The following is a 15,321-nucleotide window of genomic DNA, read 5'->3' as shown; positions in this document are numbered from 1 at the left end:
GCACTTTATCTCTACTTTATCCCTCTCCAAGCTTTGATACATCTTAATGGGAAGAAGTGATCAGGGAGGAATTGATGCGGCTGTCATTGGTGGAGGAAAGTGGGTTGGAGATGAGATGCACTAACCCTTGGAGAGTGATAAAGTGGAGAGAGGTAAAATACCAACCAATCGGCTCCTAACACATTTTTCAAACACATGGCAGTTAGGAGCTGATTGGCTTGTACTTTATCTCTCTCCATGGCTTAGTACATTTACCCCAGTGAACCAAGTGTGTGTTGAAATGAGGAGTTTGTAGGAATGAGGCTGGAGATGTAGGGAGAGAAGAGTATCTATAGGAGAGAAGGACATTTAAACTTCATTCTCTCTTTTAGTGGGTTGAATACTTTTGCAAGCCACTGTACGCATTAATTACAGTCTGTCTGTTTTTATCTTGCGGGATTTTTGTGTTATATGTAAGCATGTTTGTGATGTCTCATAATGTTTTCAGTAGATTTTTTGTAAGAATAGTTTTTGACTCAAAATTTCAGTTTTGTGGTATTATTTAGGATAATGGGGGTAATTCCGAGTTGATTGCAGCATCAAATTTGTCAGCAGTTGGGCAAAACCATGTGCACTGCAGGGGGGGCAGATGTAACATTTGCAGAGAGAGTTAGATTTGGGTGGGTTATTTTGTTTCTGTGCAAGGTAAATACTGGCTGCTTTATTTTTACACTGCAATTTAGATTTCAGTTTGAACACACCCCACCCAAATCTAACACTCTCTGCAAATGTTATATCTGCCCCCCCCCCCCCCCCCCCCCTGCAGTGCACATGGTTTTGTCCAACTGCTAACAAATTTGGTGCTGCGATCAACTCGGAATTACCCCCAAAGTTACAATCGATTAAATATTTTCTAGGGTGCCCAATTTTAAAACATATTGTACAGGTGTTTCAGGTGTCGGTGGAGGGGCTCTAGACTGCACCTCCTAGCTGCTTGTAATGAAAGTTGCTATCTTGCTGAGATTTATAGTACTACACATAGAAAAAAGGGGAATGCAGATGCACTATGCAATCATTACTACTCAAAATTGAAATAAATATTCTAATTAAATATATATAAGAGGTTGTTAGCATAATTTGGCTAAAGATATGGGCCTGCCCACCAATCTCCAGGTCACCTCTTGTCGGGCAATTCCCTAACATTCTAGGGGTTCACATCAGGGATGCAGAGCACCCCTAAACCAGCCCGTCAAACCCCCCCCCATCCACCGCCCCATCACCCAAGGACACAACACAAATGAAAGATAGCAGTGAAGTGTTATAAAGTATCAGATAAGTGAAAGCAGCTACTCAGTGTTAGGAGTGTAACAAGAGATGCGTCACTAAGTTCTACTAAGGTGTTGCGATGGTTGTCTGTGTTGTGTTTTGAACAGGTCCAGGCACCCCGCAAGCCACATGCAGGTGCTCTATGGCAGCGACACTACTAGTTGCGGCCTTGCAAGTGAGGTACAAAAGCTTCACAAACTCCAGGTAGTGAAAGAATTATACGGCATATACAGTATTATATACATGCTGCTTACCTTGAATCTTTCAGAAACACCTTCACTGATACTGATTGTGAATTCAGCAATCTTTGGAGGGCGAAATTTTCCTTTCTTGTGATCACGTTCATACTCAGTCTTTGTTTTCACCACAACCTTGACAATAGCAGGGGTAAAAAAGAAACAGATAATTTAATATTTGACTCAGGCTACAAAAGTAAAGCATAGTACACCAAGTTTTACAGCTGTTACAGTTTATAACTGGTTCTCCTATCTCCATATTCGATTTCTATTAGCCAGAAATGCCATGGAATGTAGGGTTATTAGCCTTTTCACGATAAATGTGCTATAAAAAGGTGCAGAACTGTTTTATACATAATTGCACCTAGAGATGTCACTGGTTCCTAATGGCCTGATAAGCTCCAATCTGAAGAGTATGTTTCAACCCACAAAATGGCAGTCAAGCCCATGTGATTACATTAAACATCACTTTACCATCTCTCACAGTTGGAGTTATCTTAATTTCACTTTGCAAAAATATAGATGTCAACATTCAACAATGGGGTTATCCAGCTGGTGGCCCTCAAAGTATTTTCAGTGGATTTACATATCCATTGTCTCAGACGTGTGTGGCATGTGTATAAGGGGCACTACTGTGGCATTATGTGTAAGGGGCATTACTACTGTAGATTTTATGTGTTTAAGAGGACACTTTTTTTATGTCTGTCCCATGTCCATCGCAATGGGAGCAGCTGGAAGGTATCCCCAGGTTTCATCTGTGCACACATTGAGGAGACGGGACTCTCTGCCACCCATTGCCTCTCTGTCTCCCACTATCTCTCCCCGTCACCCACCACCTCTCCTCTGCATCACTAGCTCCCCATCGCCCTCTCCACTTCTTTCTCTGCCTCTCCCTGTCACCCACTGCCTTTCCCCTTCACCCTTTCCTGTCGCCCACTGCCTCTCTGTCTCCCACTATCTCTCCTAATCACCTCTTTCTCTTGTCACTTTTTCCCTGTCACCCACTGCCTCTCCCCATCATCCTCTATGTCACCCACTGCCTCCCCCTGTCATCCTTACCCTGGCGGCACCCACTGCCTCCCTCTTTCACCCATTCCCTGCCGTCACTGTAATAATGAGAATAGATTGGAGCAGCCACATTATAATGATATTAGCATAAGTGGGAGGTATTCATATGCATTCAGCCAATCAGAAGCAGTCGCCAATCATCATCACCCATTCACATTTTTCACCAAGAGTTGAGAGTACCAGCAAGAGTTCTGACTCCAAACAGGTGCCTGCGTGTTCTTCTTATGGTCAGCCTCCTGATAGATTAATAGTTTCCAGCTTAATACGATCACTCAGCAGTAGATAAAGTTATATAACTCTGGGTCAGCACATATACGTGCCCTTGCAAAATGTGTAAGATATTGGATTGTGTATGCACGGTAGATAAATAAAATTTGCAGGAGAGCAAGGGCAAATTATGTTTGCGTTCAACTCTAAAAGAGCCACATATAATAAGGCTACTCTATAACTATATTGTATATCTGGCCATATATGTATTTATGGCAGATTGATTAAGCAGTTTCTATGTACAGCGCATATATACATTATGTTTTACTGTACTGAAGTTTCTTCACCCTTAAACTAGATCCGTTAAGGTGGTGCCTACTTCTGGACAAGACCAGTGGGGGGGGGAGAGAGGGGGACTCGGGAGCCGCAGCAGCGCAGTGTAATTGCTGGAGGTGCTGCTGCAGCTGTCCTTCTCCTTCACCATAGGCTGTCCTCCGCTGCTGTGAATGCTGGGATGCGCTTCCCTCATCACAGCGGCGGAGGACAGCCTATGGTGAAGGAGAGGAACAGCTGCAGCAGCAACTCCACCAATTACATAGCGCTGCTGCGGCTCCCTCCTCCCCCTCCCTCCTCCTTCATCTCCCCTGCCCGGGATCATCATCTGCCAACAAGCTGCACCGAGGAGCCTGAGCCAGTGGAGACGGTAAGTATAATCTATTTCTTTCTATCTATCTATCTATCTATCTATCTATTTATCCTGTCTGTTTGCCTTAATGTGTAAAAAGGGGACGCTGTCTGCCATAATGTGTAAAAAAAAGGGGACGCTGTCTGTCGTTATGTGTAAAAAAGGGGGATGCTGTCTGCCATAATGTTTAAAAAGGGCACGCTGTCTGCCATAATGTGTAAAAAGGGGACGCTGTCTGTCGTAATGTGTAAAAGAGGGACTCTGTCTGCCGTAATGTGTAAAAAGGGCACTCTGTCTGCCGTAATGTGTAAAAAAGGGGACGCAGTCTGCCATAATGTGTAAAAAAGGGGACGCAGTCTGCCATAATGTGTAGAAAAAGGGCACGCTGCCTGCCATAATGTGTAAAAAAGGGCACGCTGTCTGCCGTTATGTGTATAAAGGGGACGCTGTCTGCCGTTATGTGTAAAAAGGGGACGCTGTCTGCCGTAATGTGTAAAAAGGGCACGCTGTCTGCCGTGATGTGTAAAAAGGGGACGCTGTCTGCCGTAATGTGTTAAAAGGGCACGCTGTCTGACGTGATGTGTAAAAAAGGGGACGCAGTCTGCCATAATGTTTAAAAAAGGGGACGCTGTCTGCCGTAATGTGTAAAAAAGGGGATGCTGTCTTCCATAATGTGTAAAAAGGGCACGCTGTCTGCCGTTATATGTAAAAAGGGGGACGCAGTCAGCCATAATGTGTAAAAAAGGGGACGCAGTCTGCCGTAATGTGTAAAAAGGGGATGCTGTCTGCCATAATGTGTAAAAAAGGGCACGCTGTCTGCCATAATGTGTAAAAAAGGGGACGCTGTCTGCCGTAATGTGTAAAAGAGGGACTCTGACGTAATGTGTAAAAAGGACACGCTGTCTGCCGTAATATGTAAAAAAGGGGACGCAGTCTGCCATAATGTGTAAAAAAGGGGATGCAGTCTGCCATAATGTGTAAAAAAGGGGACGCTGTCTGCCATAATGTGTAAAAAAGGGGACGCTGTCTGCCGTAATGTATAAAAAGGGGGACGGTGTCTGCCGTAATGTATAAAAAGGGGACGCTGTCTGCTGTTATGTGTAGAAAAGGGGACGCTGTCTGCTTTAATGTGTAAAAATGGGGACGCTGTCTGCCGTAATGTGTAAAAAGGGGACGCTGTCGGCCGTAATATGTAAAAAAGCGGACGCTGTCTGCCGTAATGTGTAAAAAAGGGGATGCTGTCTGCCATAATGTGTAAAAAGGGCACGCTGTCTGCCGTAATATGTAAAAAAGGGGACACAGTCTGCCATAATGTGTAAAAAAGGGGACGCAGTCTGCCATAATGTGTAAAAAAGGGACGCTGTCTGCCATAATGTGTAAAAAAGTGGACGCTGTCTGCCGTAATGTATAAAAAGGGGACGCAGTCAGCCGTAATGTATAAAAAGGGGGACGCTGTCTGCCGTAATGTATAAAAAGGGGACGCTGTCTGCTGTTATGTGTAGAAAAGGGGACGCTGTCTGCTTTAATGTGTAAAAATGTGGACGCTGTCTGCCGTAATGTGTAAAAAGGGGACGCTGTCTGCCGTAATGTGTAAAAAGGACGCTGTCTACTGTAATGTGTAAAAAGGACGCTGTCTGCCATAATGTGTAAAAAGGGGACGCTGTCTGCCGTAATGTGTAAAAAGGGGAATTTGTCTGCCGTAATGTGTAAAAAGGGCTCTACCTGGTGTAGTGGTGCTACTGTGCGGCGTAATTTGAATAATGGAGACTACTGTGCACCGTTATATGAATTGGTATTATTATTTTGTGGCCACACCCCATCCCCACGAAGCCACGCCCCAATATTTTTTGCAAGCGCCTACGGCGCGCACTGTTCCTGTTTTATATAGAGGGGAAGGGCTCCGATGCCGTTTCTTGCACACAGCACTAAAATGTCTAGTTACAGCACTGTTGCTACGTATCCATTTCCCTGGCCCTGAGCAGGTCCCCCTCCAGATCCTCTCCAGGGTGGACTTGGATGGGATGAGGGGAGGGGGGCCCAAAGCATTTTGTCGCACCTGTGCCCACCGCTCGCTAGTGCCGCCACTCCACAAGACCTTTCTGACATATAAGTACTGTAACATGTTATTCGGGTATGCAGTGGAGCAAGGGGTGCTAATTACTGGGGCCTAGGTCAGCTGCTGAGGAGGAGAAAAAGTACAGCTGGGGGGCGCACAGCATTTTTTGGGGAGAAAAATTGTAAATAAAAACCCTTTCAGTTCAAGGGCCCCGTTCAGCTCTCGGCAGCCCTGCAGGAATGCCAGCAATGAGGCACTCCAATTTTCTGCTTCTATTGTGGTCTCAGCCAACCAGCAATTAAATCATATTTGTTATTAACATTTATTTATATAGCACCAGCATACTCTGTAGTGCTTTATTACTGGGGTAAACGCTGTGAAAAAACAAGACTGGGTAATAACAGACAGAGGGCCTAATTCAGACCTGATCGCAAAAGCAAAATCTTTCTCTAATGGGCAAATATAACGTGCAGAGAGAGTTAGATTTGGGTGGGTTATATTGTTTCTGTGCAGGGTAAATACTGGCTGCTTTATTTTTACACTGCCCTTTAGATATCAGTTTGAACACACCCCACCCAAATCTAACTCTCTCTGCACATGTTATATCTGCCCCGCCTGCAGTGCACATGGTTTTGCCCATTAGAGAAAATTTTTGCTGCTGCGATCAGGTCTGATTTAGGCTCAGAGTGGTAAGGAGGCCCTGATCACAATCTTCTTTGTTACTTATCCTGTAGTTTGTTATTGGGTATAAAAGCAGTTTCAGACAGGAGGACCTCACAGAAATGGCTATTTTGCCACTAAATAAATAAATGTTAATAATAATACTTAAATAGAAGTCTATATAATAATTGGCTAGAATCTGTCCTCAGTGTCTCCATCATGTGCACTGGGAACTTGGGACAACATACAGAAGACAATGCCCTCCACGAATGGGAAAGCAGAAGTCATGGCCGGGGCGAGAGGGGGATCCGGTGACTAACAGCTAGTCAATAACCAGAAGAAGGTAAGCTATTCAGCCGACACACACTTCTTGCTATTTGTTTTATAAAGTCAGGAAAATCTGATTTATTTGTAATTTTGCCTATTACTGGGCAATCATATTAAACGGGTGTGGTATGGAGGGTCGACAGTGTCTAGGTCGACCACTATTGGTCGACAGTAACTAGGACGACAGGGTTTATAGGTTGTCAGGGTCTCTAGGTCGACAGGTCAAAAGGTCGACATGAGTTTTTTGTATTATTTCTGGTGTTGTTTTATCCGTACAGTGACCGGGAACCCCAATTAGTGCACCGTGTCCCCTCACTCCACTACCGCTGCGCTCGGCACAGGTTACTATTCCCAATCGTAGTCCACGTGGATCGTTAAGTATGAAAAACTTCAAAAAAAGAATTTTCTTAAAAAACTCATGTCGACCTTTTGACCTGTCGACCTAGTTACTGTCGACCAATAGTATTCGACTTAGACATTGCCAACGTAAGTGTGGTCGACCTAGAGACCGGATACCTATTAAACTAGGGAACATTAATCTGACATATATTCCTTGTGCTTAATTTATTGTCATCTCAAAACCTTCCTTTATAGAGAATCTTTAAATCCAGCCAGCATTCTGCAGCGGCATGTCACAATGCAGAAAGGTGTGCGCAGCACATTTTATTAGGGGGTGCACTGTTGGAGGGGTGTGTCTAGCACCATCTATTGACGGTCAACGCAATATAAAATATCCACCCTTGTACCAATCCTAATAAAGGAGATACATTTGCACCAAACAAACACCCCTGATGGCACTCAGTGCAATTACACTGCTCCTCCTCAGCCTGGTCTGGCTCCCCCTCTCTTTCCCCTGCAAGCTGCAGCAGCTTACTTACAAGTCAGTTACTCACTGACAGTCGCAGACTAGTACTGCTGCTGCTGGAAAAACGAGTGACGTGTCAATGTTGCTGCCGACCGCCTGCCAGTATTGAATTTGTCTTCCTAAGAGGAACGCTGGCTGCATGCTGATCCTCATCAGTGGCTGGTGTTGTCATAGCATAGAAGGAGAGAGGTGGGCGTGCGAGCAGCATGACGTCGTCACGTCACATCACGCAGTTTTTGTACATGGAGGTGGAGCTGGGAGTTTGAAAGCCGGTGTCAGTGGCACCCTTGATTAACCCAGGCGTCCAGTCAGTAATGCAGTCCTGACAGGGTGCAGCGCAGAGGGGACAGTAATCAGCCTGCTCGGCTATCGCTGCATCAGGCATGTGAGATCTGGGTGCCAGACATTAGCGGGTGCCTGCGCACACCTATGTTACCACCAAAAGCCACACTTCTATCTAGCTCTTAGCAGCTTACTGCCGATCATACTTTAATTTCTTTAAAACAAGGAAAATCATATGGTGAAGCAGAGTTATCTTGCAATTGAGAGGAACACATGATCCATCATACAGAAAAACTGCAGCAAGTGCTATAATGCAATGCAAAGGGGGTGGGGTCAGCTGATAACAGATACAACTCACACAGTGCTTATTGGTTGTTACAAGTGTTAGTATTTACCGTATTTCCACTAACAAAGGTGCACTATAATGAAATTAAATGATGGTACATTTCATAGTTATAAATATTAGGTCTTCATCCACTGTATCCCCATAAGTGCCTGACACAGCAGTCAGGCTCACTTGGTGATATTTTGTTCAATTAACTTGGCTCAGCCTCATTAGGCCATAAACAGCAATATCAGCTAATTAGCGACAAAGCGGCAACCATTGTTTGTGCCACAAAAGCTACGGTGATAACAAAAGCTTCACAATGTATGTGTATTATTCCAACAATTAAACCGTAAAATAAGTAAATTCTAACATATATACATCACCAACATGCAATAATAACCATACAGCATAAAATAAGATTGCTATGATCATTTTATGCAAATCGGCCCTGGGTTTCAGGTCCGGCTGTAAGTAGATGTGTTGGCAGATTAAAATGCAGGTTGCCTGTGCAGCGTTGGGAAATCGGGACCATGCAGGGTTCTAAGGGGGATATGGATGACATGCACAAGAAACAGGTGATGTAAATGCATAACAGCCAATCAGATTCTTACTATAATTTCCTAGTGCAATTTAGAGCATATGAACAGCAATCTGGTTGCTAAGGGTTACAGTAACTGTTTTGTGTGTGCACCAGTTTTTCTAAAGGACCTTATCTAAATGAAGGCAAAATTAAGTAAATAAGATTAATTGCACAGAAAATGTTCCTGTATTAACACACTGAGGTTGTCCCACAACAATGTCCATTTTGCTTTGATACATTGCCTTCATTATTCCTCATTTATTCATACGTGCCAAAGTGATTGCAAGAAAAACCAAATAGCCAGAAGCTAAAAATACAGAACGCCAAGTAAATAAATAATTGTATCAAGTGCTGGCTGCTGGACTGCATATAGAATAGGCAATCTGTGAGCACTGGGCTGCATGATCTCACCAGTGTTATAAATATGTGAGCGAGGTATGCCAGGACTGCATTCTGACTGCAATATCCCAACTAGGCTATGCCTACAGAGGCCCTCTATCTATCTATCTATCTATCTATCTATCTATCTATCTATCTATCTATCTATCTATCTATCTACCTATATGTCACTATCTTCTATCTATCTATCTATCTATCTATCTATCTATCTATCTATCTATCTATCTATCTATCTATCTATCTATTTATCTACGTACCTATCTGTCACTATCTCATATCTATCTATCTATCTATCTATCTATCTATCTATCTATCTATCTATCTATCTATCTATCTATCTATCTATCTATCTGTCACTATCTCATATCTATCTATCTATCTATCTATCTATCTATCTATCTATCTATCTATCTATCTATCTATCTATCTATCTATCTATCTACCTATCTGTCACTATCTCATATCTATCTATCTATCTATCTATCTATCTATCTATCTATCTATCTATCTATCTATCTATCTATCTATCTATCTATCTATCACTATCTCATATCTATCTATCTATCTATCTATCTATCTATCTATCTATCTATCTATCTATCTATCTATCATCTATCTGTCACTATCTCATATCTATCTATCTATCTATCTATCTATCTATCTATCTATCTATCTATCTATCTATCTATCTATCTATCTATCTGTCACTATCTCATATCTATCTATCTATCTATCTATCTATCTATCTATCTATCTATCTATCTATCTATCTATCTATCTATCTATCTATCTGTCACTATCTCATATCTATCTATCTATCTATCTATCTATCTATCTATCTATCTATCTATCTATCTGTCACTATCTCATATCTATATCTATCTATCTATCTATCTATCTATCTATCTATCTATCTATCTATCTATCTATCTATCTATCTATCTATCTATCTATCTTTCACTATCTCATGTCTCTCTCTATCACTATCCCATATCTATTCCTCTCTCTCTCTCTCCCTCTCTCTCTCTCTCTCTCATATATATGTCTACTCTCTCATATATATGTCTATTATATATGGTTGTGTCCACATAGTGCTGTGTCCATTTTAAAATGTACTGCGCAATGGTATATGCTAACACTATATATATATATATATATATATATATAACATATAGTAGTAGTAGTAGTAGTATTATTATTATTTATTTGTATTTTATTTTATTTATAATTGTTTATTAATAATAATAATAATAATAATAATAATAATAATAATTGGTTGCATTGCTAGAGGACAGCCAGAATGTGACACATGACAGCACTGTAATTCTCTTCAGAAATGCATATACACTGCACATACTAATACTCCAATAAAATACCAATAACATCAAATAAAAATGAAGAGAGGTATTTATACAAATGGGTAGCTGGTGACAGACTGTGCTTGACCATAGAATTCAGGCTGGCGCTACTGTGGTTGGAAGATACAGAATATTAGGCCAGCTGATTATAGGACTACGTTATTCTTCCTCTCTCAGATGATATCACAACATGGAAAGATTATTACTGATCATTTCCTTTTCAAAATGTTTTTCTTAGACATTTTTAAGTCAAATTGGCAAATGATGTAAACTTTAAAGCCATGGATCCTATGGGAATGATAGGAACAGATTTCATGTCTTCCATAGCATAATAATTTCAGAGTAAAATTGCGCCTAACTCACCACTGATAAAATGCGTAACAGGACGCATATGTGGGTTGTGCAGTATGACTGGTGGCTGTACAACCAAATGGAATATTAAAGCCCACCTCACCACCTGGATGTGTCTGTTGTCTATCAGACCAGGTGTAATAATCAGATGCACACAATACCTGCTGCTGACCACCTCTGCCTGTGCATACCCCCGCCACCTTCACCCTTCATACATACCTTGTCTGGGGGTGGGAACTGCAGCTGGTTGACATCCAGAGGAGTCATCAGGGGGATGGTATCAAATCCATCTTCGCAAATCGGAGGCTTTGTCCCCTTCTCGCTAAAATTATTGCCCAGTTTCACCATCCTGCCGGACTACTGAATGCCCCTGCAAAAGTATAAAATCATCCAAAGCTTAATAAAACAGGTGCCTCCTCCTACTACCAGGGATATATCTATACTGTATAATCAATGACAGTAATAAGAACCCCCAGATGCGGAACAAAGGGAGTCAGATCAGGCAGGAATGGGCCCCTCCTGCTCACACATATTATGGGATGGGAGAATAATAAGATGCTGCACTAAGGACCAGCCCACCCTGACCCCCATCAGGAAATGATGCACGTTGCTTCTTCTATTTAATAATTCACTGGCTATTTATCATTAGGACAGATTGGGAGTGATGGTCCCTTCCAGCAGATAAAACATCATTCCTGTTGATGAAATGCTGAGGCTTGCTGACTACCTCCACTACAGGAGCCCATCATGGTAAAGGGAGGGTGACTTACCAGGGATGCTGTGATCCTAGTACCTGCTCTGCTTCTTCCCCAGGAAAGCAGGGAGGGGAATGGCAGCTCTGAGGCTCTGTGTACTCTCGCAGGAGCTGGGTCTTTGTGTCAGGTCTATGCAGGGCTGGGTGCTGGGCACCACACTCACTGATGATGGGGAAATTTGCATGCACCCATGGGTTTGCTGCTTAGAGGCTGCGGCTGCTGCTGCTGAATCCAACACAAAGAAACACCCGGGGGCCACCACCAACTCCTCCCCGCCTCCTCCTCCTGTCCCTCCCTGGCTGTAACTGGTGCAAAACCAGCATCCATCACCCATCATCCCAGCATCTCCCCCACCACACACACCTTATCTTGTGCCCAGGTTGTGTCTGCCTGGGTGTCAGCTCTTCTGATCAGTCGCTCTTAACTCTTTCAGTGCTGCAGAGGATACTGCGATATTATCACTGCGGTCGCAGTACTGCCGTTCTGCACTCAGTAGTGGCTGCGATGTGCGGGCAGTGAAAATCACGCACTGTAGCTGTCAGCCCGTCCGCACATCTCTGTGCTGCTTATTACACAAGACCTCGCCAGGAAAATGATACAGTGTAACAACATAGAAACTATGAGCCTAGATCCCTGCCACGGATAATATCAGGTGCTTTACATGGATGTACAAAGGCAGGTGCCTCTCTCAGTGCATTGCACATTGGGGAGGTGGCCCCAGGACAGTGGGGTGTGAGGAAGGAATTTGCCCCCCTCTTGAATGTACTTTGCTACTGAAGTTCTTTCCTTTGTCACATCTACAGTGTATGTGGCACAGTGGCTGTGCTGGATGGGCTTGTGTCTTTTCTTCAACCTTATTAACAATGTAACTTTCTCAGGCTGCAGATTAGAAGCAGAACCATTTACACCTGTCGTAAGCAGTGTATAACCTGTGTGTTCCCATCATCAGTGGTCACTGTGGTACAGGAACTGGGCAGGATTTCAGGGCATCTTGAGAAACAGGACAGGATTTCAGGACTCACTTAGTGACAGAGTAAGCACTGAATCCTGTCCTTTCCCTGTACTCAGGGGCGGATTGGGAACAAAAAGCGGCCCTGGAAAAATTTGTACTAGTGGCCCCACATGGGCAGCACCAGAGGTGTAAGGTCTAGCAATGGCCCATGGCAGCAGCACCCTTCCCCCAAGACTTTGCAGATAGTGGGCATGTCCAGCACCAAGGGGGAAGTTAAAAATAAATAAAATTCAATATTATGAGCACATTATATGATACACCTTCAGAATTTAGAAAGATATATTTTCTTGCTTATTACACCAACCATAGGGGGTCATTCCGAGTTGTTCGCTCGGTAAATTTCATCGCATCGCAGCGATTTTCCGCTTAGTGCGCATGCGCAATGTTCGCACTGCGACTGCGCCAAGTAAATTTGCTATGAAGTTAGGAATTTTACTCACGGCTTTTTCTTCGTTCAGGCGATCGTAGTGTGATTGACAGGAAGTGGGTGTTTCTGGGCGGAAACAGGCCGTTTTATGGGCGTGTGGGAAAAAACGCTACCGTTTCTGGGAAAAACGCGGGAGTGGCTGGAGAAACGGAGGAGTGGCTGGGCGAACGCTGGGTGTGTTTGTGACGTCAAACCAGGAACGACAAGCTCTGAACTGATCGCAGATGCCGAGTAAGTCTGGAGCAACTCAGAAACTGCACAGAGATGTCTTTTCGCAATATTGTGAATCTTTCGTTCGCAATTTTACTATGCTAAGATTCACTCCCAGTAGGAGTAGGCTTAGCGTGTGCAAAGCTGCTAAAAACGGCTTGCGAGCGAACAACTCGGAATGACCCCCATATTCCAATCACTATTCACTCAATCTTATATGTCAGCCAAGCAGGCAGACAGAGCATACACTAGATCATCTGCAATCACAGGCTAAGTGGCAAAGTAATTTTCATATATGCAAATTATTTTGCATCATATTCATTATGTCTAGAAAAAGGACCACATGTCCTCAAACAAAACAGGCCCCACGGGTGCGTCGGCCCACCGGGAATCTTCCCTGTAAAGCTTGTGGCCAATCCGCCTCTGCCTGTACTACACTGTGTAGTACAGAGACAGGGCAGAATTTCAGGACTCAGCGTAGTACAGGAACAGGACAGGATTTCAGGACTCAGCGTAGTACAGGAACAGGGCAGGATTGCAGGGCTCAGTGGAAATATATAACAAATGTAGGTAAAATAACAAAGCAACAATCACTGACACTGAGAGCTGTCACCCCATCCACTGTCAGGCAGGGCTCCCACGGGGGATATTGTTGTGGCAACAAATCCCAATTGCACCAACAAACAATGTTTTGTGACCTCACACACATTTACACTGGTAAAGTGTTGAGAAACCTGGATGACCCATTCTACACACATACATACAGAATATATCACAATTTATTTTTCATGCTCAAATAAGAGATATTTGACTATTTACTGAATACATAACAAAGTAATAACTATATGAAAGTTCAAGCACTGATTATTTATTTGCACCAGCGCTGTTTATGCAGTAGCCTTGCAGTACTATTGTCTGATGATAATGAGGAATGGGGGAAGGGAGGTGTAGTCTATGAAACAGGGCTTACATGGTTCATACAATGGAGTTATAAAAATCACATTCTATAATTCTGTTTAGAATAATGAATCTTTAATCTACAGTTTATAACCAAAGAGCGATGGTATTTGAATGATAAAAGTTGACAGTTATTGAGGAGGAGACTCTAGATATCTCTAGTAGACGTTATATACTCAATATATGTGGGTTGGCTAATGTGTGTATTGGCAGACAAACAATGGTAGTTGTTCGGTCATTCCTGGAGAAAATTATGTATCAGGTGCTGGAAAGGGGGAGGGGTCACAGACAAACAGACAGAGAGGGTGGGGGGGGGGGTTGCAAATCCCACCCCTACATTTCCCTTCAGCACACTAAAAATTACCTGTAACCATGCCTGAACCTATCTGGTAATAGAAATTCGTAGAATTAGTTTACACATGTTTGCAAACACATGTTTAAGCTGCTGAGCCACTTCAAGGCTTCTCCGATGTCAGCAGTCCTAACACTACATAATAGCAGTGCCCACATAGGGCCATGTAATTTGTCACAGTAGGCCTCATGATAAAGGCTATTACCAAAACACATCCAGACAGAGAGCTAACTTACCCAGGAGCCACCCCCAGGATCTCCCATTGGCACTACAAGGAACGACATGCCTTCCAAATACTGCTCCCATTCAATGCCTCTCGCACACAAGCAGACAAACAATGGTAGTTGCTCGGTCATTCCTGGAGATAATTATGTATCAGGTGCTGGAAAGGGGGAGAGGTCACAGACTCTTCATTAAATCCATCGCCCAGCACCGATCCTCTTTGTACCCGTACAATGCGCCTGCGCATTGCAGTGCATACACATGCGCAGTTTTGTCAAGTTTTAACCTGTTCGCAGCACTGCAAAAAGTTGCTAGCGAGCGATCAACTCGGAATGACCCCCATAGACTGTAAGCTCTACTGGGGCAGGGACTGATGTGAATGGCCAAATGCTGTCTGCAAAGTGCTGCGGAATATGTGTGCGCTATATAAATAACTGGTAATTAATAAATAAACAAGCCTGCATTTCACCTGGTTTTAATCAGCCACAGAACCTGTGTAATCCACGAGTGTCCCGGTGTAAAGGGATAGTATGGTAAACCTATCCATAGTGGCCTGTATGAGGAATGAGAAGGCCCCAATTCATTTGCTGCCTGCCTGTGGCTGTGTTATTCTGCGGATACCTCAGCTAGCAGCCTATACAGACACAGAGAGAGGAGAACTCCAGAGATCAGCAGGGAT

General features: G+C 43.4%; 1 protein-coding gene across 3 annotated transcripts in view; it reads right to left on the bottom strand.

Annotated features, from left to right (window-relative positions):
* NSG1 (neuronal vesicle trafficking associated 1) overlaps positions 1-15,321 on the bottom strand; it is a 164,040-nt gene that overhangs the window by 135,112 nt on the left and 13,607 nt on the right. Inside the window, exons 1-3 of one of the 3 annotated variants that reach the window (XM_063923327.1) lie at positions 11,826-12,023; positions 10,927-11,077; positions 1,560-1,676 (exon numbers count right to left, since the gene is read on the bottom strand). In XM_063923327.1, the coding sequence (XP_063779397.1) occupies positions 1,560-1,676; positions 10,927-11,055 (246 nt within the window). In that variant the 5' untranslated portion in view covers positions 11,056-11,077; positions 11,826-12,023. Of the gene's footprint in view, positions 1-1,559; positions 1,677-10,926; positions 11,078-11,477; positions 11,726-11,825; positions 12,024-15,321 lie in introns of those variants that run through there. The other 2 variants (XM_063923318.1, XM_063923338.1) reach the window with 2 other exon arrangements.

Source organism: Pseudophryne corroboree, chromosome 1, assembly GCF_028390025.1.
Source record: "Pseudophryne corroboree isolate aPseCor3 chromosome 1, aPseCor3.hap2, whole genome shotgun sequence".
In the NCBI taxonomy this organism is placed as follows: Eukaryota; Metazoa; Chordata; class Amphibia; order Anura; family Myobatrachidae; genus Pseudophryne; species Pseudophryne corroboree.
The sequence above is the reverse complement of the archived record's forward strand: the minus strand, read 5'-3'. Positions and strand labels throughout refer to the sequence as shown.